Source organism: Pan paniscus, chromosome 15 (genome assembly GCF_029289425.2).
Source record: "Pan paniscus chromosome 15, NHGRI_mPanPan1-v2.0_pri, whole genome shotgun sequence".
NCBI lineage: Eukaryota > Metazoa > Chordata > Mammalia > Primates > Hominidae > Pan > Pan paniscus.
This window is the reverse complement of record NC_073264.2, coordinates 36,564,685-36,591,578: the sequence shown is the minus strand read 5'-3', so window position 1 is coordinate 36,591,578 and position 26,894 is coordinate 36,564,685. Positions and strand designations below refer to the sequence as shown.

At 41.8% G+C, this 26,894-nt stretch overlaps 1 protein-coding gene and 1 pseudogene across 5 annotated transcripts in view; both read right to left on the bottom strand.

The window, feature by feature from the left end:
• Positions 1 to 1,388: 1,388 nt before the first annotated feature.
• The window catches only part of PRORP (protein only RNase P catalytic subunit), a 158,039-nt gene continuing 132,533 nt past the window's right edge, over positions 1,389 to 26,894 (bottom strand). For all 5 annotated transcript variants that reach the window (XM_008974674.4, XM_008974679.4, XM_034937437.3 and 2 more), the window contains 3 exons: positions 12,135 to 12,283; positions 8,405 to 8,600; positions 1,389 to 5,563 (listed from right to left, as the gene is read on the bottom strand). In XM_008974674.4, coding sequence (XP_008972922.1) covers positions 5,432 to 5,563; positions 8,405 to 8,600; positions 12,135 to 12,283 — 477 coding nt within the window. In that variant the 3' untranslated portion in view covers positions 1,389 to 5,431. The remainder of the gene's footprint in view (positions 5,564 to 8,404; positions 8,601 to 12,134; positions 12,284 to 26,894) is intronic.
• LOC106635470 (large ribosomal subunit protein uL6-like) lies at positions 16,209 to 16,888 on the bottom strand (annotated as a pseudogene).

Below are 26,894 nucleotides of genomic sequence, written 5' to 3'. Positions count from 1 at the left end.
ATTTTCTGTCAGGCGAAAAAAACATGTTACAAAAGAGTTCCTAGAGAATAAGTATATATGTATAGAAAAACAAAAAATGAGTATATATGTATAGAAAAATATATACGTACAACAACTTAATAGCAATAGACTGCTCAGCCATGGAACACAGGATAGAAAAAAAAGCAACTTTGGATTCTAGAGCAAGGTCATTGTAAAGAGGAATAAAATATAAGAATGATTTATTTTCAAAGAATCAGTAATATAGTACATCTCAAGCAACAAGTCTCAGTGAGGGACTTACCTCTCCGAAGACCTGCCATAGCCACCTCCAAAGGAAGCTACTTCATGAGGTGGAGGCTCCATCCCATTCTCCTAGCCTAGGACACTACCCTGCTCCAGCAGAGCCGCATGGATGGAATTGTCAGGGAATTCCATTGGCATCCTATTGGATACTGACATTCTCTGTTCTGATGCAGTCATAGAAAGCACAAGAAACCTTATTTATTTATTTATTTATTTTTGAGATGGAATCTCACTCTGTCATCAGGCTGGCGTACAGTGGTGCAATCTCGGCTCACTGCAACCTCCACCTCCCGGGTTCAAGCAATTCTCCTGCCTCAGCCTCCCGAGTAGCTGGGACTACAGGCGCACACCACCATGCCCAGCTAATTTTTGTATTTTTAGTAGAGACGGGGTTTCACCATGTTGGCCAGGATGGTCTCAATCAATCTCTTGACCTCAGGTGATCCTCCCGCCTCGGCCTCCCAAAGTGCTGGGATTACAGGCATGAGTCACTGCACCCGGCCAGGAAACCTCTTTTAATAGTAGACTTTAAATATTTAGATGTGAACTGAACTTGGTATCTATATAATGTTCTAGTCCATCTGAGAGTGATGAGGCAATCTGACCTGGTCTCATTAAAATGAATTAATGTCTATTATATTCAAAATTAAAGCCCCTACTAATGATTTCTCAAGTATTTGCTTCTTGGGCTGGCTTTTAAATAGCACTGAAGAGATGAGTGGGATAGTCATTTTAATGTGCTCGAAATTAACTCTCTACATCAAATTTCTTGTCAGAAGTTACCAAAACCTTCCTATGTTACTGCTATTTATAATAACAAATTACCACGGTTATCATAATAACTCGATCCATTAGATAAGAGTATACTTCTGAGGGCACTCTGGTAGCAAAACAATTTTTAGCTGCCATCAGTGACTAGATAATTGTCTTCCTGTTTATTTCCATTACCAGTTAAAAGCAAGTTGTGTATGTAGTAGAACCTCTGGAAGCACTCGTCAGATCAAATAATGCCAAAAAACCCACAAAAACAAAAAACTAAACTTGGGGAGAGGGAACGTCAGGACATCATGAAAAAGCATAAATGGAGATGATAAAAGTAAAGATTATTTCTCAAATTTTATTACATTTATTCATCTGTGTTCCTGTCTCTTGTATTTTCATCCTGTTATTTTCTATGGCTTCCTCTCTGTAGAGCTCTAAATGGAACTTCCTTTGTTTATTTAGCACAGACTCAAGCAGACTGCTTGTCACTGGCCAGGACTGGGCAGGTAAAAGCTGGTCCTATTTCCTTTCTGCTCACTCCTAAGTGCCTTTTACAAATTTCCTTTCTTATTCTTGCTCCCCTCCTGCCTCCTGTAGGGCTGCTGGACTACAGAGATGCCTCATTTCAGGCTGTGCGGGGTGACTCACACCTGTAATCCCAGCACTTTGGGAGGCTGAGGTGGGTGGATCACCTGAGGTCAGGAGTTTGAGAGCAACCAGGGCAACATGGTGAAAACCCATCTCTACTAAAAATGCAAAAATTAGCCAGGCGTCATGGCGCATGCCTGTAATTCCAGCTGCCCGAGAGGCAGAGGCATGAGAATTGCTTGAACCCAGGAGGCAGAGGTTGCAGTGAACTGAGATCAAACCATTGCACTCCAGCCTAGATGAAAAAAGATCAAGACTCTGTCACAAAAAAAAATAAATAAATAAAAGTGAGAAATCTGCTAGAGGACCAAGGAAGCAGTAATTATATTTAAGTGCAGACTTGAGAAGAAAAATTAATTTCCTATGAAGAATAAGCCACCTCAGATGAGGTAGTCCCAACAGAGCCCTGAGAGAATAAACTCAGCCTTCTTCCTTGAGATTTTCTTTTCACTGGGTCTGAGAACAGCAGGAGGAAAAGTGTATAAATTCAGAATGCAAGGGGGAAGCACAAAGTATTTTAGAAATACTTTTAAGTGGCAAAGTCAATGCTCTTTCAAATCCTTCATTGTTCACAACTGATTTTAAAGATACTAACAATTTAAGAACAGCTTTTAAAATAATTCCTCCTTCTTGTGGTGTCCAGGAGCTTGCTTGACAGGTACCTTTTTTTCACTCAAATGATCAGAACACAAATGGGCAGCCTAAGTGTCTGGTACCAGCTGCTTCCTTCAGGGAATCCCTGCACTCCTCAAGGTCACTGTGGCAGTATGACTTATGCTGAGCAACCCTACAATGGTTCCCCACTCCTGGACAAGGGACAGATGCACTTCAGTTTATCTCAAGCAGAAGTTAGGGTTTTGTTTCTAAATGGTATTAGAGTTATTTTAAAATGTAATTTCTCTACCACAATGTTCTATACTGCTGAGCCATTCAGGATACTTGGGCCCTTAAAAGAGGTACGCCCCTGTTCCTTCTTCTCATTCTTACCTCCCTCCCTTTGAGACAGGGTCTCGCTCTGTCACCTAGGCTGGAGTGTAGTAGCATGATCATAGCTCACTGTAGCCTTGACCTCTGGGGCTCAAGTGATCCTCCCACCTCAGCCTTCTGAGTAGCTGGGACCACAGGCATGTGCTACCATGCCCAGCTAATTTTTAAATTTTTTGTCGACACGGGTCTCCCTGTGTTGCCTAGGCTGGTCTCCAACTCCTGGCTTCAAGCAATTCTCCCATTTGGCCTCCCAAAGTGCTGGAACTGTAGGTTTGGGCCACCATGCCCTGACTCCTCCCCCATCTCTATGTGCCAGTAGAAGAAAGAGTATTTGGGAATTAGAAGAGCTGGGTTATGGCTGAAATGTCTGCACTAACTAGCCGTGGGATTCAGGGAAGCCAGGTCATCTTCCTGGGTCTGTTCCTCATCTCCAAAATGGACTTTACATGCTCTAAGGTTTACTCCTGCTCTAAAGTTCTAGTTTTCTTCTTGTAGCTTCTCCCGTCTTTTTTTTTTTTTTAAGAGACAGGGTCTTGCTATGTTGCCCAGGTTGGTCTCCAACTCTGGGCCTAAAGTGATCCTCCTGTCTTGGCCTCCCAAAGTGCTGGAATTAACAGGTATGAGCCACCACTTCGGCCTCCTCCTCTATCTCTATGTGCTCCTTTTTTGGGAATTTGCATTAGCCTTTTAGATGGGCTTAATAAATACTTTTTGTCTTCTTAAAATGTTTTTCTTAAAACTATGATAGTTACTTAAAAAAAGAAGTTTAGCTCACTGAAAGCACAGTTTCCTAAGTATGTAGTTTATGAAATTTGGAAAATAAGCAGACTGAATTTATTAGAGCTTTCGCAGTATCTTTTAATGCTCTCAATATATCCAATGTTTTCCTGGAGAGCTTTTTTGTCTTGGTGTGCAGTAATGTTGCATTCAGTAAATAGGTAAGAAGATAAAACGTCCCCTCCTTGGATTTTCCTAAATTGTTTCTCTGTGCATAATACATACCCTAATTATACACATGTATATGGTTTGATATAAAAGAGGTCATTGTTTATTTCATGTAAGTAATTATCTTTTCTTACCCTAACTTACTTTGAGGTATATTGTCATAAATGTATCAATTTAAAATGTTTAGTGTGAGGAATTTTAACTAATATATACATATAGCTATGTTACTATTACCCAAATCAATATAAGAAACTTTCCATCACCCCGAGAAAGTTCTCTCAAGTTCTCTCATATCCCTTTCCTCAGGCAATTACTATTCTGATTTTTATCACAATAGAGTAGTTTTTGCCTGTTCTTGCATATTGAATACAGTATGTATACGTAAAGAAAGAACTATCATGAAGGGGTGCAGACATGAATATTTTCAGCTGAAATCAAGGGCTAATAAACTGTAAGCTGGCTAGTGAGTGGAAAAAACAGAAATGTAACTATTAAAATATAATCACTTTGTTAAATTAAGTCAAACTTGATTAAGTAGAAAAAAATTGGCATATTTTAGAAAGCCCACATATACTGAATGATGAAATTAATGGTGTTCACAAAATGTTGAACCAATTTGGAAAAGAGATTATAGAATGAAGAAAAAACCATCATAGTCTAGAGAAGTGAGGCTGGGCACTGTGGCTCAAGTCTGCAATTCCAGCACTTTGTTTTGTTTTGAGACAAGGTCTCGCTCTGTCACCCAGGCTAGAGTGCAGTGGTGCAACGTTGGCTCATTGCAGCCTTGACCTCCGAGGCTCAAGCAATCCTCCTACCTCAGCCCCCAAAGTAGCTGGGACTATGTGTGCAAACTACCATGCCTGGCTAATTTTTAAATTTTTTGTAGAAATGAGATCTTACTATGTTGCCTAGGCTGGTCTTGAACTCCTAGACTCAAGTGATTCTCTCGCCTCAATCTCCCAAATTGCTGGGGATCGACTGAGGCCAGGGGTTGGAGACCAGTCTGGTCAACAGAGTGAGACAGCCATCTCTACAAAAAAAAAAAAAAAAAAAAATTAGCCAAGCCTGGTGATAAATGCCTGTAGTCCCAATTACTCAGGAGGGCTGAGGTAGGAAGATTGCTTGAGCCTGGGAGTTTGAGGCTGCAGTGAACTGTGATCACGTCACTGCACTCCAGCCCTGGTGACAGAGTAAGTTGAGACTCTATTTCCAAAAAAAATAAGAAAAAGAGGAGTGAATACCCCCTCTTCTCCAATCCAAATAATTGGATGATAAGTAATTAAAAACTGCTATGAATAGTAAGCCTTTAGTATCTTGGCCAGTTTATTACAGAGGACGATAAATGATTCCATGTGGATAGGGCATAAGATACAGAGAATGAGACTATGCCAGAAATGGGAGAAGGCATCTGAAACAACATGAGTATCTCAGGGACAGATGGATTGATTCTGCTATTGGTAGGCCTGGAAGGCAAGGTCAGAAGTAGCAAAAAATGGATACCAAAAGCACTATTTGTCACCCAAGCTAAGTGGAATAGCTGGCCCAGTAGGAGAAATGCAGGTTTTGCTCTACACTAAGTTCTCCAACTCTTGATAAGCCTCCAAAAACAAATGTTAGGGGAAAAAAACGCAGCTGGTTATGAAAAGATATATCTCATTTCATTAAAAAATCAATGTCAATGCTGTTAATAGAATCCTTTTATCTTCAGGACAGAGGCAATGCCCTAAACAAACACCAACTCAAGAGCCTCTGATGCCAACCTAGAGGGTACCCAAACACAAACTTAGCATAGAGGTAAGAATCTCTATGTCTTTTGGTGGAGGCAAAGCCATTTGGTTGGTACTTCATAGGAACATCTTTCTACCAGGTCTTCATCATATGGTATGTGCCACGAGTCTCCAGTTGTTTGCACCACTGTGTCATAGCTGAGAATACGCTGTTGAATTAAAAAGAGAACAAAACATTGAGAACAACACTAAAGGGCTACTTGGCCATTTCTCTTTCTGACACTTCTCAAGTTTGCTCCAGAAGAGTATTGATAATGGATTATCTCACTTAATAATGGATTTTCAAACAGCAGCAAACTCTGTGAAGATGAGCCCTAATATTAGGAGTTCCTTTTTTTGAGGGGTCTCATTTTTAAGTCTAAAGACTCTCTGTAGAAGCATTACATTTATGTAATACAGACGTTCTTTTGTTGGCTCTATCAGTTTTGTGTGTGAGAGTGAAAAATTTCAAATCCAGTCAGCCTTCCATAACTGCAGGTTCTGTATCCCTGGCAAACAACCACGGATTGAAAATATTTGAAAACAAAACGAAACAAAACAAAACAACAACAAAAAAAAACTGTGTTCTGAACATGTACAGACTTTTTTTCTTCTTGGCATTATTCCCTAAAAGATACAGAAACAACTATTTATATAGCATTTACATTGTATTAGGTATTATAAATAATCTAGATGATTCAAAGTACACAGGAGGATGTGTGTAGGTTATATGCAAATACTATGCCATTTTATATAAGGGACTTGAGCATTTGAGGATCTTAGTATCTGTGAGAGGTCCTGAAACCAATTCCTCATGGATACCAAGGGACAAATGTAAACAAAAGTAGAGAAATGCTATAATGAACTCTCATGTACTCATCACCTAGCTTCAGCCATTATCAATTCATCTCTAGTCTTATTTCATCCATATGCTGCCCTCCCATCTCAGATATGTAATTTCTTCTGTAATACTTCAGTATGTATCTCTAAGAAATAAGGTCTTATTTTATAAATGTAAGATCAATACCTTTATACCTTTATTATACTTAAGAATTAATAGTTCTTCAACTATATCTTGAATCACTATGGTATCATTTAATACCACATTTACTATAAATTTATTGTTTTGGATATTCTTATTTACTTACTTTTATAGAGACATGGTCTTACCATGTTGCCCAGGCTAGTCTTAAACTCCTAGGCTAAGGCAATCCTCCTGCTTCGGCCTCCCAAAGTGCTGGGATTACACAAGTGAGCCACTGCACCCAGCCTTTCTTACTTATTTTTAAATTGACGAATAACAATTATACATATTTATCATGTATAGCATGTTTTTGAAATATGCATACATTGTAGAATAGCTAAATTGAGCTCATTAACATGAGCATTACCTTATATACTTATAATTTTTGTGGTGAGAACATTTAAAATCTACTCTTAGCAATTTTCAATGATACAACACATTGTTATTATTAACTACAGTCATCATGGAACGTATTCCTCTTATCTAACTGAAATTTTTTCTCCTTTGACCAACATCTCTGTTTTTTTGTTGTTGTTTTTTTTTGTTTTTTTTGAGACGGAGTCTCGCTCTGTCACCCAGGCTGGATAGCAGTGGCACAATCTTGGCTCACTGAAACCTTTGCCTCCCAGGTTCAAGCGATTCTTGTACCTTAGCCTCCCATGTAGCTGGGATTATAGGCACACGCCACCACGCCTGGCTAATTTTTGTATTTTTAGTAGAGATGAGGTTTTCGCTATGTTGGCTAGGCTGGTCTTCAACTCCTGCCCTCAAGTAATCCACCCGCCTTGGCCTCCCAAAGTGTTGAGATTACAGGCGTGAGCCATCACGCCCGGCCAATATTTTTTGATAATTGAACCTTATTTATTATACCACGGGCCAGTGTACTTTTCTGTAATAACTCACTTTGGATTCTCTCCCTTTGCTTTCACACAAGATGTGTCCTTATATTATAGATATCTTAACTAGAATCAAAGGAGAATTCAATTGAGACTGTCATAGAAATGAATTAAACAGGGAAAACAAATTACTTAGCAGAAGTATAACAAACTATAAGAAATAAAGAATTTGAGCTATTGCAAATAAACAAAAATAAAAAACACATGTAACAAGTTATAATTTATGGCCGGGTATGGTGGCTCACGCCTGTTATCCCAGCACTTTGGGAGGCTGAGGTGGGTGGATTATGAGCTCAGGAGTTCAAGACCAGCCTGACCAACATGGTGAAACCCCACCTCTACTAAAAATACAAAAATTAGCTCGGCATGGTGGCATGTGCCCGTAGTCCTAGCTACTTGGGAGGCTGAGGCAGGAGAATCGTTTGAACCTGGGAGGCGGAGGCTGTAGTGAGCTGAGATTGCACCACTGCACTCCAGCCTGGGCGACAGAGTGAGATTCCGTCTCAAAAAAAAAAAAAAAAAAAAAAAAGAAGTCATAATTTATGACATAATTAATTGAAGTCAAAACTGGTATATCCTAAATGTTGTTTTTTGTTTTTGAGATGGAGTCTTGCTCTGTCGCCCAGGCTGGAGTGCAGTGGCGTGATCTCGGCTCACTGCAAGCTCTGTCTCCAGGGTTCATGACATTCTCCTGCCTCAGCCTCCCAAGTAGCTGGGATTACAAGCACCCGCCACCACGCCTGGCTAATTTTTTTTTTTTGTACTTTTAGTAGAGACGGGGTTTCACCGTGTTAGCCAGGATGGTCTCGATCTCCTGACCTCATGATTTGCCCACCTCGGCCTCCCAAAGTGCTGGGATTACAGGTGTGAGCCACTGCGCCTGGCCCCTAAGTGTTTTAATTAATTTGAGGTTGGCCTATGAAAACTCTAGCAGACTCTTTCTAGGACCTGGCTAGTTCCAAATACTAACCTAAAACTGAGAAAAATAAAGCATTTGCAACCTTCAATTAGTTGTGACACTCTCTTTCTATGCCACATTCTTACTGTATACTTGACTCTGTTAATATTACATAAAGAACAGGTACCATTACCTGAAAGGTTAGTTTTGATCCTGGAAACCTATTTACAATTGCCAGCTGATGTCCCTGCTGCCACTTAAAAAACAGGCGTTGGGTCTTGGCATCAGGCAGACAGGCCTTGTGGTCCCGCATCAGGTCTCTTGTGATAAACCTGCAGTGATTCCCGGAGTGCAGTGTGGCATACAGAAGGAATGGATCATCCTCCGAGCTGAACCAGGCATAAGAAAGGACACAATCAAGCACAGCTGAAGAGGCAGAGGACAGTGTTTTTCACCGTACTTTTTGCTTACTTTCCTTGGAGGTGCCTCTGATTTCTTGACCAACATGATGCTAGTAATACTTAAGAACCACCTCAAAGTCCTTAGCTGGTAAGCAATACTATCTAGAACACAGATGGAAAGCTGAGGGGAACGGAATGCTAATGCCTGGGATTCTCACAGCTCACTGGACTCTTCCACTAGAACGATGAATTCTAACAATGCTCTCTTCACACTTAAAAGTTGCTTCTCTTTGGGCATTTTTCCTATTTGCCTTATCTATCACAGAGCACACCTTTTCCCTCTCTCTTCACCCAAATTCAAGAAACACCCAAAATACTACTAGGGCAGGATGAGACTTTCTTGCAAGCCACCAAATAACTGGCTGCCCCTAAAGCTGAACTGGTATTTCAGAGCAGCTTCTAGACAGTCACCTGGATCAGCACCCCAAAACATCTTCTTTGGTAAGAGCCAGTGACTCAAAGCCTCCAACAGACCATCAACCTTAGCACTTATTATTTTAATAAATGTGCTGTAAAAATGGCAGTAACGACCTTGCTTTAGGAGATTCAGACTGCAACTTGTGATATGTCCTACGCCTTGATTCAAATGACCCTAAATAGAACCATTTAAAGTTTTCTTTATCCTAAAGTATTTCAAGTGAAATGATAAAATGACGAAATTTGCCTTATAACTCTCCAGAAAAAAAAGAAAAAGAAAAAATGTATTCGGTTTATGGAACAAAATTAGCAAAATGATGGTAATTGTTGAAGCCGGGTGACAGTTACATGAGGACTCACTATTCACTATATTATTCTCTCTAGTGTATGTTTGAAAAGCTTCTTTGGCACATTAGTGGAAAACAGATTTAATGTTAAACACTTAAATATTCAAATCCAAAGTGACAGAGAAGGTCAGTGAATTGATCATTACAACTGAGTTTGGAATTTCAGCTGATGCAATAAATACAGACCCCAAACCAAGCAGTGAGACCACTTTCCAACACGCTTCTTAGTCATAACACTTCAAATTTATCTAATTTTTCCATATAAGGAAAATAATAATGATCATGACAGCAACTAACATATATGTTTTCCATGTACTTGGTGCTATGCCAAGAGTTTTACATGAGTTATTTACACATATTATCTTATTTAATCCTTAAAACAACCCCATAAAAGTTACACAAGAGATAAGGAAGACAGAGAGAAAGGAAAAACCTTTCCAAGACAGGGAGTGGCAGGGCCATGATCTCAACCTGGGTAAACTAATTCCCAAGCCTACAATCTTACTGTCTACCCAATGTTGCCATTAGGTCTTCTGCTCTTGGAGAAATGGAAGCACCATCTTCCAGCTAAAAAAGAAGGGATGTGGTTTGGGAACTGGATGAGAGGTTTGCTTCTCTCTTGCTTTATGCCTTGAGAGCTACTGTACTTTTTAAATAATAAATGATTTGGGGGCCAGGCGAGGTGGCTCATGCCTGTAATCCTAGCACTTTGGGAGGCTGAGGTGGGTGGATCATGAGGTCAGGAGTTCGAGACCAGCCTGGCCAACATGGTGAAACCCCATCTCCACTAAAAATACAAAAATTAGTTGGGCATGGTGGAGGGTGCCTGTAATCCCAACTACTTGGGAGGCTGAGGCAGGAGAATCGCTTGAACCCGGGAGGTGGAGGTTGCCATGAACAAAGATTGTGCCACTGTACTCCAGCCTGGGTGACACAGCGAGACTCCGTCTCAATAAAATAAATGATTTGGAGAATACTGACAAATCTTGAAGTTATCACATTCAGACTATGAAACCTAGATTTGGGGCTGAGGCATATACACTCATTAAGCAAAGTTGGAAATAAACTTTTGTTAGCACAAACAATATGAAAACCTCAATGCACAACAGTGCATTGAGTTCATATGTGCTGTTGCGGATCTGTACTCCTCCTAATTAGCTATTTTCTTCTTACTTTATGGCTACTGTAGGTTTGTGGGTTTTTTTTTTTTTTTTTTTTTTTTTTGAGACAGTCTCATTCCGTAACCCAGGCTGGAGTGCAGTGGCACGATCTTGGCTCACTGCAACCTCGGCTTTCCAGGTTCAAGTGATTCTGCTGCCTCAGCCTCCCGAGTACCTGGGACTACAAGGCATGTGCCACCACATCTGGCTAATCGTATTTTTAGTAGAGATGGGGTTCACTATGTTGGCCAGGCTGGTCTCAAACTCCTGATCTTGAGTGATCTGCCTGCCTTGGCTTCCCAAAGTGCTGGGATTATAGACATGAGCCACTGTGGCTGGCTTACTGTAGGTTTTGTTACTGACCATGTTTACCATGGTTCCTTTGGCTTCCTGGGAAGCTGCAGCTCAACAGCAATTTTCTCCCTACATTTAGAAGAAAATCTAGGCCTCTTGCTTGTCTACCAGGATCTGCAAGGTCCTCTGTATTGCGGTTTCTGCCTTCTCTCTAATCTCAGAGCTTATTACTTTCCCTCTTGCTATTATAGCCCAACTGGCCATCTTGCTTTCCTCAAACACATGCCAAGCTTATGCCTGCCTCAGGGCTCCTTTGGGCTCCTTTTTTTTTTGAGATGGAGCCTCGCACTGTTGCCCAGGCTGAAGTGCAGTGGCGCGATCTCGGCTCACTGCAAGCTCCACCTCCCGGGTTCACGCCATTCTCCTGCCTCAGCCTCCTCAGTATCTGGGACTACAGGCACCCGCCACCATGCCCGGTTAATTTTTTGTATTTTTAGTAGAGATGAGGTTTCACCGTTAGCCAGGATGGTCTCGATCTCTTGACCTCGTGATCTGCCCGCCTCGGCCTCCCAAAGTGTTGGGATTACAGGCATGAGCCCGGCCTGCATCGGGGCTTTTTAAATATTTCATATTATTTGGGATGTTCTTCCCACCACCTCTCCCCATTTCTCAAATAACTCACTCCTCATCGAATCTGCCCCCTCAGAAAGGCTGTTCCTGACCACCCCATTCACAACCCTCTGACCTATTCCTTACCTAAATTCTTTCTATCTACCTTGCTTTATTGTCCCCATAGTACTAATCACTGCCTGGAATGACATTACCTGTTTGTTTATCTGTTTATTGTAAATTCTAAGAGGGCAGGGACTTTGTCTTTTTCACTGCTCTTTCTCCAAGAACATAGAAGGTGCTCCTGTTTGTCAAGTATTTGCTAAATGATCTACTTAGGATCTTATGGCATGTATTCAGTGTACTAATCTCACTCCTAACTTAACTTCCCTCCACTTCTCCTTTATCCTGATTTCCTCATCTGTTTAAGTTTATCCTGCCATAGAAACTGTAGTGTTTTTCTTTTTTAGAAGAAACCGTAGTTTTGTAAGTTGTCTCAAATCTTTTTTTTTTTTTTTAATGAGGGTGAGTATACATATACACATGCATTTAAAAGATAGGTTTAAAGTAGGTAACTAACAAGCAGATAGATGTCTGCAGCACAGTATAATTCACCTGTTACCTCCAACACTTACATGTCATCAGCAAAAAAACAGCTGGCTTGCTTTTGCACCTCTTCCATCTCATCCCGACTCCACTGGGAACTCCGTCTTAGCATGTGCTTCCGGCCTAGGACCAGCAGTCGCAGATTCTGTTTGGCTAGTTGAGAGACGACATTTAAGAGCTAAAAAACACAAAGCCAGAACCACAAAAGTTCAAGGGAAGACTCTCAAATTAGTGGAGTGATTTTTCCAGCAGGCCACCTCAATGGTGAAGCACTCTTTTCTGGTAGGGGGTAAGAAAACAATCCACAATAATTTCCCATCTTTGAAAGCCTGAGGAAAATGCTTCCCTATTACACATTAATGTCTAACATCTGCCTACTGGTCAGGCTACATTGCAGGGGGGGGTTTCTTTATTTTTGTGTGTGGGACAGGATCTCATTCTGCTGTCCAGACTGGAGTGCACAGGTGCAATCATAGCTCACTGCAGCCTTGAATTCCTGGGCTCAAGCAATCCTCCCACTTCAGCCTCCTGAGTAGTTGGGACCACAGATGTGCACCACGTCTGGCTAATTTTTTTTTTTTTTTTTTTTGGAGACAGAGTTTCACTCTTGTTGCCCAGGCTGGAGTACAATGGCGAGATCTCAGCTCACTGCAACCTCTCCCTCCCGGGTTCAAGTGATTCTCCTGCCTCAGCCTCCCAAGTAGCTGGGATTACAGGCATGCGCCACCACACCCAACTAATTTTGTATTTTTAGTAGAGACGGGGTTTCACCATGTTGGTCAGGCTGGTCTCGAACTCCTGACCTCAGGTGACCCACCCGCTTCAGCCTCCCAAAGTGCTGGGATTACAGGCATGAGCCACCATGCCTGGCCTAATTTTTTTTTTTTTTGGTAGAGATGGGATCTCACGATCCTGCCCAGGCTGGTCTTGAACTTCTGGCCTCAAGAAATTCTCCTGCCTTGGCCTCCCAAAGCACCTGGATTACAGGTGTGAGCCACTGCACCCAGCCTAGTTCAGCTGTTTTAAACTGTGCTCTCTAGGGCCCACTAGGATAGAGATAGAGAGGCTCAAGAGGGATGGGATTTTGTTTCCTATACATGTCAAACCTTGTTTCGACCCAAACGGCTCAACCTTTATATATTTATCATATTGGTATTCTACATAAGTTTTGATTTGAATAAAAGCTTCTACTTCTTTTTAAGTTTGTAAATGATTAGACTAGACAGTGACTTTTCTATGTTATGACTTTATTGCTAATACTGCCTCCTTTCATTGAAATCCCCTTTTCTACTAAAGATCTGTCGATTTCTACCCTGTAGCCTACTTTTTTTTTTTTTTTTTTTTTTTTTTTGAGACGGAGTCTCGCTCTGTCGCCCAGGCTGGAGTGCAGTGGCGCGATCTCGGCTCACTGCAAGCTCCGCCTCCCGGGTTCACGCCATTCTCCTGCCTCAGCCTCCCGAGCAGCTGGGACTACAGGCGCCCGCCACCACGCCCGGCTAATTTTTTGTATTTTTTTTTAGTAGAGACGGGGTTTCACCGTGTTAGCCAGGATGGTCTCGATCTCCTGACCTCGTGATCCGCCCGCCTCGGCCTCCCAAAGTGCTGGGATTACAGGCGTGAGCCACCGCGCCCGGCCCCCTGTAGCCTACTTTCCAGTCAGTTACTTTATCCCCATTCTCTCCACTTCCCACTGGCCTCCACTTCATTGTGTGCACATGAACTCCTCAAAGGTCTAGACTTGGGTTTTAGAAGTCTAGTACTTTGGTGAGCTTGCCTATACTCAATTTTTCATAAGGAAAAGTACATAAATTACTTTTATGTACCACCTATTAAACTAAGCTATAAATGGATATTACTAAGTAAAACAAAAGCTGAAAAAATTATAACTTGTATTATATAATCATGTATCAGAAATATAAAAGATCTTTATAAGAATTGGTGGGCCCACAAAAATCACAAGTTGAAAGGTCTTGCAGAAATCCTTTATTTTCTTGGGTCTTGGTTGGAAAAGGTATTTATTTTAGTCTAGCTTCTCTTTACTCATAAGTTCCTCCTCTGTAGATTTTCAGGACATTACTTAAAGTCCTATCATCAATAAAATGAATTCATTTATTTAATCAGCTATCAAATATTACATTCGTACCTGTTATATCCAATATACACATTGACTCTGATGATCTAATAATGAATTATCAAGGGCTGAATTTTTTTATTTTTTATTTATTTATTTTTTATTTTTGAGACGAAGTCTTGCTCTGTTGCACAGGCTGGAGGGCAGTGGCGCGATCTCAGTTCACTGCAACCTCCAACTCCTGGGTTCAAACAAGTCTTCTGCCACAGAAGTGGTGGCACTTCCAGAGTAGGTGGGACTACAGGCACACGCCATCATGCCTGGCTAATTTTTGTAATTTTAGCAGAGACGGGGTTTCACCATAATGGCCAGGCTGGTCTGGAACTCCTGACGTTGTGATCCAACCGCCTCAGCTCCCAAAGTGTTGGGATTACAGGCGTGAGCCACTGTGCCTGGCCAGCTGAATTTTTAAAATATTACCGTTTATTGCTTTGGACTGATATTGAATTTTTGTCCACTCCATTGCTAATCTTATTTCAGTAAGGAGTAGTTGGCTTTTTTATCCCTAATTATTAGTTCTATAATTAAGACATAGAATGGGCTGGGTATGGTGGCTCACATCTGTAACTTCGGCACTGTGGGAGGATGAGACTGGAGGACTGCTTGAGGCAAGAAGTTTTAGACCAGCCTGGACAACATAGCAAGACCTCGTCTCTATTAAAAAAAAAAATTAGGCCAGGCACTGTGGCTCTCCCTGTAATCCCAGCACTTTGGGAGGCCAAGGTGGGCAGATCACTTGACTCAGGAGTTTAAGACTAGCCTAGCCAACATGGCCCCATCTCTACTAAAAATACAAAAATTAGCTGGGCGTGGTGATGCATGTCTGTAATCCCAGCTACTGGGGAGGCTGAGGCAGGAGAATTGCTTGAATCCGTGGGGTGGAGGTTGCCATGAGCTGAGATCACACCACTGCACTCCAGCCTGGGTGACAGAGCAAGACTCCATCTCAAAAAAAATGAATGAATGAATGAATGAATAAATAAAATAAAAATTAGCCAGGCATGGTGGCATGCACCTGTGATCCCGGCTACATGAGAGGCTGAGGCAGGAGGATTGCTTGAGGAGTTCAAGGCTACAGTGAGCTACAATTGTACCACTGCAATCCTGGGCAACAGAGTGAGACACCATCTCTAAAAAAAAAAAAGAATGGACACAACTTGCCCACTTCATGTGAGCTAACACTCAAGCAGGTAATTACCTTGAGGACACCAAACTCAAAGATTTACAACTAGTAAAATATAGTTCTTTCCTTCAAAGCTAGGAATAATGGTTTCTGTGCTCAAGCAGTTATTTCCTAGACCTCTCTATGTGTAAGGCACATGGTAGGTATCACAGCTGCAGGATTTTAAGCCATAGTCCCTGCCTTTAGTAACGGAGTACCCAATATTATTATTATTATTATTATTTTGAGACAGAGTCTTGCTCTGTCACCCAGGCTGGAGTGCAGTGGCACAATTTCAGTTCACTGCAACCTCTGCCTCCCAGGTTCAAGCGATTCTCCTACCTCAGCCTCCTGAGTACCTTGGATTACAGGCACCTGCCACCCATGCCTGGCTAATTTTTGTATTTTTAGTAGAGACGGAGTTTCACCATGTTGGCCAGGCTGGTCTCAAACTCCTGACCTCAGGTGATCCACCCACCTCAGCCTAGCAAAGTGCTGGGATTACAGACGTGAGCCACCGCGCCCAGCCCCCAATATTTTCTTATGTAACTATCAAGACTAAGAAAACATATATGCTGGCTCTACACACATTGGATGGGTCATAAATATATTTTTTCGTTAATAAATATTTTCTGATTAGCTGAAGAATATGCCCAACATCCATTTTCATCCATCATAAAGTAGCTCATATTTGAAAACTTGAAAAATGAAAGAACAAATGACTCACAGCTCACTACCCAAAGATTGTTAATGTCTATTTACCAGTCTTTCTGTCCTATGTATTTTTATTTTATTTTTCTTTCCAAATCAATAGGTCTTTTGCATCATTTAAACATCACAAATAGGTCTTAGGAATCATCCGGCATCTTGTTTCAGAAGCTGGACAACTCTTAGATCTTATTCATCAGCCGGGTGAACAGTTCCTTTTTCAGAGACATAGATACCATCCAAAAATTTCCTGATATCCTTGTTTTTAACTGTCGTGGCTTGCTGAATCAAAGCCTCTAAATTGGAAACAAGCTCAATGTCATTACCTTCAAGGATTAATTCATCTTTCTGGGCTTGAGATACTGAACAAGCAACACCTGTTCTCATCCGAACCCTGAGGATGTATTTTTCACCCAAGAAATTTCAGATTTCAACAAGAGACCCATTCTCCTGGATAACGACATTGATGGGGAAGTGAGCATACATAGACCTCATCCTGTAATGGAAGCCCAGTGTAACACCCTTGATCATGTTCTGTACATGACTACAAATAGTCTGAACGGCAGCCAGTTCCTTTCAGTTTCCCCACCATTTATCAACCTGGAGCCTCTTTTCTTTCTTTCCAAGAAGACTGAATCTACACTGATGTGATTGAAATCCCTCTGCAGGGTTCCTCTGGGGCCTTTCACAGTAACTGTGTGTCCCTTCAGAGTAATGTCACCATTTTCTGGAATGTTGACAGTCTGGTTGCTGAGAATGGTCTTCGTTCTCTCAGTAGACATGGCAAAGAAAGTTATTCTATGTATTTTTAAACATAATCTTATAAGCTATTTTAAAAGTTGGGCTGGTAATAAAAGGCAAACATCTACACTAGTAAACTTTGATTCATGGATTCAAATAGCTCAAAAGACATAGGCTGGGTCTGGTGGCTCAGGCCTGTAATCCCAGCACTTTGGGATGCTGAGGCAGGAGGACTGCTTGAGGCCAGGAGTTCGGGACCAGCCCGGGCAACACAGCAAGACCCCATCTCTAAATAATAATAATAATAATAATACAATTATAAAAAAAATTCAAACAAAAACTATTTCTGATACTGATTGCTTAAGTTTTCAGGCAACTGGGAAAACATGGCTTAAGATAATACAGTTGTGTCTTCATAGCTATATCCTGGTTCAGATAAATGGCCTTGAGTTTACTAATAGTACATTAAAGACTGGGGCCCAAAGAAGAGCAGAAAAGCCTATCTTGAACTATTCTGGGGCACCATCTTGTGGCTGAGAAGTCTCTACTAGAAGCAGCTCTCTGAAAACAATGAAAACAAAGGAGAATAAATGAAAGACACAGGGAAAAAGATGAGTGTGCAGCATAAAAGCCCTGGCCTGAAACTCCATGACAGTCCAGCCATGAACCCACTTCCTCTCGGGTAAATTCGAAGGCTGGATCCAGTGGTCTGAATCAGTGTCATAGGTATACTTGGAATAGTTTTTTTTTTTTTTTTTTTTTTTTGAGACGGAGTCTCGCTCTGTTACCCAGGCTGGAGTGCAATGGCACAATCTTGGCTCACTGCAACCTCCGCCTCCTGGGTTCAAGTGATTCTCCTGCCTCAATCTCCTGAGTAGCTGTGATTACAGGCACCCGCCACAACGCCCAGCTAATTTTTGTATTTTCAGTAGAGACGGGGTTTCGCCATGTTGGTCGGGCTGGTCTCAAACTCCTGACCTCGTGATCTGCCCGCCTTGGCCTCCCAAAGTGCTGGGATTACAGGCGTGAGCCACCGCGCCCGGCTACTTGGAATAATTTTTTTAAAAAGACAGAAAATTCAACTTAAGATTCTATGTTAGATCAAAAGTAAAACGAGGAGGGAAAATGGAGTAGATGTACTTCTCCCTATGTCTCCCACTAAGTGCAACTAAAAACCTTGGACATTATATATAAAATAAACATAAGAAGACTTGGAAAGGTAGAGGGAAAAATGGCAAACTGGCTGGGGACCTCAGTACACAAGGACTGACATGGTGGTGAGTTCCCTGGGTTTTCTTTTTGCCACATATATCTCAGAATTGGAGCTGAAGAAGCTGTCAACCTAGAAATGCCAATGTGTGCAGACAAAAAAACCCAACAAAGGCTTGTTCTCTCTAGCCAAAGACCAGGAAAGAGGCAGTCTTACTCAGAAAACTTAGTAAAATAACATCAGTAGACTATGATGCTGTGTATGTGTGTGTGTCTGTGTATGTATAAAACAAATAGAGTTGGCTGGGTGTGGTAGTTCATACCTGTAATCCTAGCACTTTGGGAGGTCAAGTTGGATGGATCGCTTTGTTGCAGAAATCAGGAGGACTAGACAGACTTCGGGGTAAAGCAGGAGGATCTTTATTGAGTGCACTCAGACCTAGCAGACTTAACATCTAAAAAACTGGGCTAAGAACAAAGACAGCACTTGACTTTTAAATACCCTTCAAAAAGGGGGTGGGCTAGCCTGAAACAAACTTATGGTGGTGTGAAAGCAAGAATACAGAGGCAGAACAAAGACAGTTAATCAAACTGTGATAGGTGCATAACTCAGGATTACACATGACTGTTGCTATGCAATCTAGATGGCTGTTATCTAGGTTTGCCTTAGTGCCTAGCACGGCTTATTCTGTGACATTCACTATAGCACCTAGGTGGCTATAGCTTAGGCCTGCTCAGATGTCTCATGACTTTCACTGTACTGTTTAGGTAAAACAGAATACTTGAAGTTACTAGTTACAGAGAACAGGAATCTATAAACTTATACTATAAGACAAAGGAAAATTTGTTTTTCTCTTCCTTATGTTGAGGGAGTACTGGGAGAGTCTTCAGGGCACATTAGATAGTATTATCAAGACTTTTCTTGGGTCTGGCCTGTGCCTGTTGCTGCCTCTGGGTCAAGTCAGCCTAATACAGGAAAGTTTATTTCTCTTTTTTAATTTTATTTTTTCTTTCTTTAATTTCTGCCTCAGCTTGAGTTCAGGAGTTTGAGACCAGCCTGGGAAACAAAGCAAGATTTTGTCTCTACTAAAAATAAAAAACATTAGTTGGGGATGGTGGTGTGTGCCTGTGGTCCCAGCTACTCTGGAGGCTGAAGTGGGAGGATCCCTTGGGCCCAGTAGATCAATGCTGCAGTGAGCTATGATAGTGCCACTGCACTCCAGCCTGCGCAACAGAGTGAAACCCTATCTGAAAAAGCTCCCACCAAAAAAAAAAAAAAACCCGAAAAACCTCCAAAACACCTGCAGTGATCACTAAAAATGCTATACAAAAAGATACACTCAAAAACACTATAGATTTTATTTTATTTTATTTATTTTTTGAGACAGAATCTCACTGTCCGCCAGGCTGGAGTGCAGTAGTCTGATCTCAGCTCACTGCAACTTCCGCCTCCCGGGTTCAAGCAATTTTCCTGCCTCAACCTCCTGAGTAGCTGGGATTACAGGTGCACAGCACCATGCCTGGCTAATTTTTTTTTGTATTTTTAGTAAAGCCCGATTTTCACCATGTTGGCCAGGCTGGTTTTGAATTCCTGACCTCAAATGATCCACCCACCTCAGCCTCCCAAAGTGCTGGAATTACAGGTGTGAACCACTGCACCCAGAAAAAAACACTATAGATTTTAAAAAGCCATTATAAAGAAATAAAAATGGAATTCTAAAAAAGTTCAATAGTCCATAGGAAGGGAGGAAAAGTAAAACAGAGACAAAACACAGAAAAGAAAAAATAAATGGCAAATATAAGCCCTAACATATCAATAATAGTATGAGGTATAAAAAGTCTACATATACCAATTAAAAGACAGAGGCTGGCAGAATGGATTAAAAAACATGACCCAACTATATGCTATCTAAAAAAAAACTCACTTCAAATATAATCAAATAGACTGGTGGAAAGTAGAGGGATGGAAAAAGTTATATAGCATGCAAACAATGAAAGGAAAGCTGGAGTGGCTATATTAATATTAAATAAAATAGACTTCAGAGCAGAGAAAATTACCAGAGACACAAAAGACGTTATATAGTGGTAACAGGGTCAATCTAAGAAAACATAGCAATCTTAAATGTGTGTACCAAACAACAGAGCTGCAAAATATGTGAAAGCAAAAGCTGACAGAACCAGGAGGAGAAATAGCCAAATCTACAACTACAGTTGGAGACCTCAACACTCCTCTCTCAACAATTGAGATAACTGGACAGAAAATCAGCAAGCATATAGAAGAACTCAACACCATCGTCCAGGTTCATGAATTGGAAGGCTATAGACAGTAAAGGCAAAGGAAGTAGAATAGCTAAAACAATTTTGAAAAGAAAGAATGAAGCAGAAAAATCAGTTAACCTCATTTTAGTCCTTCTTATACAGCTATGGTAATCAAAACTGTGTGATAATACCGGAAGGATACATTCTGGAGTCTGGACTACATAGCACAACAAAATAAACAATACGCGGTTCATTCTAGAGCACATCTAAAATTCCAAACTGATCCCAGAACTAATACCTCCTGAGTACCCAATACCTCAGGCTTAACCTAAAATACGGTATCTCTGCCCCGCCCCCACACCCTGCCTGCCCCATCCCACACAACATCACGGGTCCTCCTTAGTGATACTTTCCCTTACTGATAAGGAGTACACTTGGCCCAGACTTCTGGAATGGGAAGATGGAGGCTTACTCAAGTCAGACTTATCATCTTAGAATTCTTTTTTTTCTCCCTTCTGATTTGGGGTTTCTGTTTCCAGTATTTCCTACTATTTCACCTTTCCTTTTCACAAAATTATTTTTCCTTGAAATACGTCTCCTTTTGCCACTGCATTTTCTTTATTCTGATTACTATCGGGGTTAAATTTTAATTTTCTGTCTACCGTTTTTTCTCAAGATGATTAAGGATAATTCTCTAAAAATCAGAAGAATAAAAACATATTTTGCCAGGTGCAGTGGCTCATGCCTGTAATCCCAGTGCTTTGAGAGGCTGAGGTGGGAGGATCTCTTGAACTCAGGAGTTCGAGACCAGCCTGGGCAACATGGTGAGACCCTGTCTCAAACAAATGAACAAACAAACATATTTCAGATTAATATTTGGTTTGAATTTTTCTGGTTTGGCTTCTGCCCTAATTTGGCTTATCTCCAGTAGGAGGAGATAAGAGACTTTTTTTTTTTTACTCATATGTGACACATTAACTTTTGGCATAAAACTGATGAAAAGTAGTTCCTGAGCTTAGGGTAAAAATATAGTTGGCAGGGCTACATGGGTTAGAAATAACTGTGTAGGGATGCTCCGGAAATAGAAAAGCTGCCTGGGAGGTAAGAGAGGCCAATGAGAGCAAGAGCTTTTCTCAGTAATCCTAAACAGCAAATGTTAACTTCCTTTCCCTGTGCTTATACCTTTTTACCTCCTCCTCTGCAGTCTACGGCACTTCCTGAGGTTTTATGGATTGTAGCTGTTCAGAAACTCTAAAGCCTTTGGGATCTGATGTCTTCAGAAATTAGAAATTCTTCGTCTGTTCCTCAGCAAGATGACTATCATCAATATACCTCATTTATAAGAACATTCATTATGGGATACCTCCAGGAAAGAACTTAAAAACTGTTTTGGAAGCAACCCAAATGTCAATTTCTGGAAGATGAATAGATCGATAAAATGTGGTATATACATATAATAGATTATTATTCAGCCTTAAACAGGAATGAAATTCTAATACATGCTACAACATGGATGAACTTGAAAACTAAGTGAAAAAAGCCAGACACTAAAGGACAAATACTGAAAGATTGCACTTACATAAGTTACCTAAAGTAGTCAAATTCATAAAGACAGCATAGAATGGCGGTTGTCAGGGCAGCAGGGAGAGGAGAATGAGGAGCTATTGTTTAACGGATACAGAGTTTCAGTTTGGGAAGATGAGAAAAGTCTGGAGATGAATGGTGGCAACAGTTGCACGACAACATGAAGTACTTAATGCCACTGAACTGTATACTGAAAAATGGTTAAAATGGTAAATTTTATGTTAATATATTTTACAACAATAAAAGATTTTATCAGGCCAGACACGGTGGCTCATGCCTGTAATGCCAGCACTTTGGGAGGCTGAGGCGGGCAAATCACTTGAGGTCAGGAGTTTGAGACCAGCCTGGTTAACATGGTAGAACCCAGTCCCTACTAAATATACAAAAAACTTAGCTGGGTATGGTGGCAAGCGCCTGTAGTCCCAGCTACTTGGGAGGCCGAGGCAGGAGAATCGCTTGAACCTAGGAGGAGGAGGTTGCAGTGAGCTGAGATGGTGCCACTATACTCTAGCCTGGGCGACAGAGCGAGACTCGGTCTCAAAAAAGAAAAAAAAAAAAAAAAGGATTTTATCATAAAAATTTTAAATACAAACAAAAGCAGGCAGAATAGCATAATGAACTGCCATGTACCCATCGCTCAGCTGCAATAATTATCAGCTCACGGCCAATCCAATTTCATCTATATACCAATTCACTTCCTTCTCTCGGATTATTTTGAAACAAATCCCAGACATATCCTTTCACCTGTAAATATGTTGGAATGCATTTCTAAATATAAGAATGCTTTAAAAGATAAGCACAGGGCCAGGCGCAGTGGCTCACGCCTGTAGTCCCAGCACTTCGGGAGGCCAAGGTGGGCGGATCACGAGGTCAGGAGTTCGAGACCAGCCTGACCAACATGGTGAAGCCCCATCTCAACTAAAAATACAAAAATTAGTTGGGCGTGGTGGCAGGCGCCTGTAATCGCAGATGCTCAGGAGGCTGAGGCAGGAGAATCGCTTAAGCCCAGGAGGCGGAGGCTGCAGTGAGCTGAGACTGCACCACTGAACTCCAGCCTGGGCGACAGAGCAAGACTCTGTCTAAAAAAAAAAAAAAAAAAAAAAAAAAAAGATAAGCACAATTTCTTTTTTCTTTTTTTTTTTTGAGATTTTGAGACAGAGTCTCGCTCTGTCACCCAGGCTGGAGTACGGTGGTGCAATCTCAGCTCACTGCAGCCTCCGCCTCCTGGGCTTAAGCGATTCTCCTGCCTCAGCCTCCGGAGCATCTGGGATTACAGGCGCCTGCCACCACGCCCAACTAATTTTTGTATTTTTAGTAGAGATGGGGTTTCACCATGTTGGCCAGGCTGGTCTCAAACTCCTGACCTCGTGATCCGCCCTTCTTGGCCTCCCAAAGTGCTGGGATTACAGGCGTGAACCACTGCGCCCAGCCTGATAAAATCTTTTCTTGTTGTAAAATATATTTAATATAAAATTTATGTAACATAAATGTAACATAAATGACTCATATTTCTGAGTCACAATTGTTTTTTGAATAAGGATCTAAAAAATTCCCATACATTGAAATTGCCTGGTATCTCTCTTAAGACTCTGTATAAGCTCTTTATCTATTTATCTTTTCTCCCTTATAGTCTAAGGCATATATGATTGTTCATAGAGAATTTCCTCCATTTAGATTTTACCGATTGCATCCCTATGGTATCATGTAACATAGTCTCCAGTCTTCTATGCTTCTTGCAAACTGGTAGTTGAATCTAGAGGCTGTGTTTGGTGGTAGATGCATGTAGTCCCAGCTACCTGGAATGCTGAGGTAGGAGGATTGCTTGAACCCAGCAGTTCAAGCGTAGCCTGGGCAACACAGCAAGACCCTATCTCTTGATAAAATAAAATATTATGGTCCTGATGAATTGAAAAGGCCAGTTCATTCATCAAAGATTAAGAAGAACCTCCTCTGTAAGTCACTAGGCATGTGGTACTTGGAATACAGATATAAAAAAAGTTATTCCAGCCGGGTGTGGTGGCTCACGCCTGTAATCCCAGCACTTTGGGAGGCCAAGGCGGGTGGATCATTTGAGGTCAGGAGTTCGAGACCAGCCTGACCAACATGGTGAAACCCCGTCTCTACTAAAAATACAAAAAAATTAGCCAGGCGTGGTGGCACATGCTTGTAGTCCCAGCTACTTGGGAGGCTGAGGCAGGAGAATTGCTCGAACCCAGGAGACAGAGGTTGCAGTGAGCCGAGATCACGCCACTGCACTCCAGCCTGGGAGACAAAGTGAGACTCCATCTCAAAAAAACAAACAAAAAAAAAACAACCAAACACAGTTATCTCTAACCTCAAGGTCTTTGCAGTCAAATTAATATAATATAATGTATGCACTAAGATGGAACACAAAGGATGGGCACTTCAATCAGACTGTGGGTGAGGAGGGTGGTCAGGGAAGTCACCACAGAGGAAGTGACAGCAGAGCTGAGTTTTCAGATGAACTAGCCCGGCAAGGAATGGGAATTTCCAAGAACAGGAGCAGCAAGTTGAAGGTGGAGGCTCTTTATTAGCACACTGAATTTGAGGAACTGCAAGGTGTCAAATGTGACTCAAGCAGAGGTGTGGGAGGATGACATGGGACGTGCCAGAAATAAGACTGGAAATGAATGCAAGGGTTAGATCCCAGGGGTCTTTATAAGTTGTATAAAGTCTTTTCCTGCCTGAAAGCAATGGGGGAAAATCAAAGGATTTAAAACAGGAGAGTGGGCTGGGCGCGGTGGCTCATGCCTGTAATCCCAGCACTTTGGGAGGCCAAAGCAGGTGGAGCACCTGAGGTCAGGAGTTCAAGACCTGCCTGATCAACATGGAGAAACCTCATCTCTACTAAAAATACAAAATTAGCTGGGCGTGGTGGCGCATGCCTGTAATCCCAGCTACTCAGGAGGCTGAGGCAGGAGAATCGCTTGAACTCGGGAGGCAGAGGTTGTGGTGAGCTGAGATTGCGTCATTGCACTCCAGCCTGGGCAACACGAGCGAAACTCCATCTCAAAACAAACAAACAAACAAACAAACCAAAACAGGGAGTGACATGACTTCCATTTTAGAGAGATCAAAATTGTGGACTGCATGAAGGCTGGGCCACAAAAGGGAGATCAATTAGGAGGCTTCTGCAGTAATTCAGGCAAGAGATAATGAGAAAACTGGCAGTAAAAATGAAAAGAACAGAGCTCTTTGCGAGTTAGTAAAGCAGAATTGAGCAGACTTAGTCACTGACTGGATGTGGGAAACAAGGAGAGGGATAAAGCAAGACAGATTGGACAGCTGGATAGATGATGGTACCAAGATAAGAGTCTATGAGAGGAGGAGCTTTTGATATCTCAAGGTGGGAGAGATCTAGTAGGCGGCCAGTTATGTGGCTCTCTACCACTTAGGAGAGGGATCTGGGCTGCAGATAAAGATTTGGGAGTCATTCAGGGAACATGCAATGGCAGGTGCCATCAGAGAGTAGATGAGCTGTAACAGGACAGGTAAAAACTCTGGAGGGAAGATAGTGGAGGAAGACACTTGAGGAATACCATTATTTGAAGGATGGGGTATAAGAAAAGCTTATAACAGAGACTGAAGCATGACCAAAAAGATGAAAACCCAGGAGACAGTGGTCTCTCAGAAAGAGACTATAAGGAGTATTTCAAGAAGGAGGGAGCAGCTATGTACCAGTGCTACGGGGACACCATGTCAGATAAGAACCAAAGTGTGGCCTACAACCAAGGGGAGTCATTTTGATGATGCCAGAGGGGGCAGGACTGAGATTTCAGTTGGTTCCCTAAATCCTATATAAGGATGCAGTTTGCTTTGCCCAGAGAGACTCTGTCCTATAAGTATAGCTCTATTTTGTCTGAGCAAACAATCGGTTCTGCTCTTCATTTCAGATACTGAGTGTTGTGGCCTCTTCAAAATCCCATCTCCCAGAAGCTTCACTGCGAAGGGAGAAAGGTGTGTGTGTGTGTGTTTCTTTTTTCTTTTCTTTTCTTTTCTTTCTTTCCTTCTTTCTTTCTTTCTTTCTTTTTCTTTCTTTTCTTTTCTCTCTCTCTCTCTTTTTTTTTTTTTTTGAAACAGTCTCATTCTGTCGCCCAGGCTGGAGGACTGCAGTGGCACGAATCACAGCTCACTGCAGCCTCGACCTCCTGGGCTCAAGTGATTCGCCTCCACCTCCTGAGTAGCTGGGACTATAGGTGCACACCAGCATACCTGGCTAATTTTTGTATTATTTGTAGAGGTGGGGTTTCACCATGCTGCCCAGGCTGGTCTGGAACTCCTGACCTCAAGCAATCTGCCTGCCTTGGCCTCCCAAAGTACTGGGATTACAGGAATGAGCCACTGAACCTGACCAGCAGAAAGTTTCTCAATTTTTTTAAGGATGGAAGAGACTTGAGAATATTCATATTCTGATCAGAAAAAGCAAGTAGCAAGGTAGAGGCTGAAGATATGGGCACAGAAAGGAAAACAAGGTTCCTGAGAAAGCCGGGGATAGAATCTACAGAACAGGTGGAGAGAACACCTCTTGCCACTGAGATGGAAGGATAAGGGTAGGTCTAAACATAGGAAAGTCTGATTGTGTGGTTTGTGTGTAGGTGTGTGTATGTGGTATGTAGGTAGAGATGTGAAGTCATTCATCCTGATATTTTCTGTTTTCTGTGTGCAACAGGAGGCAAGTCATTGGCAGAGGGATGGTGAAGTAGGAGGCTTGAGGGCAACAGTGCAGATGAGATATAGCTGGTGTGGGGATTGGGAGCAGGAGCTGACTGCAGACACGTAGAGAGAGCTGGACAGGGTAAAGCCCAGTCATGGTTGGAGACCACCCACACCTACAGGCAGCAGCAGTTGGCCCAGTGGGGAGATTTACAGGGCTCAGCATCCTGCCTGCACCATGAAAGAAGGCAATGGAAGACAGCCAGAAAGGATAATGACTGCCTTCTTTTTAATTTGTTTTTTTGTTTGTTTGTTTTTTGT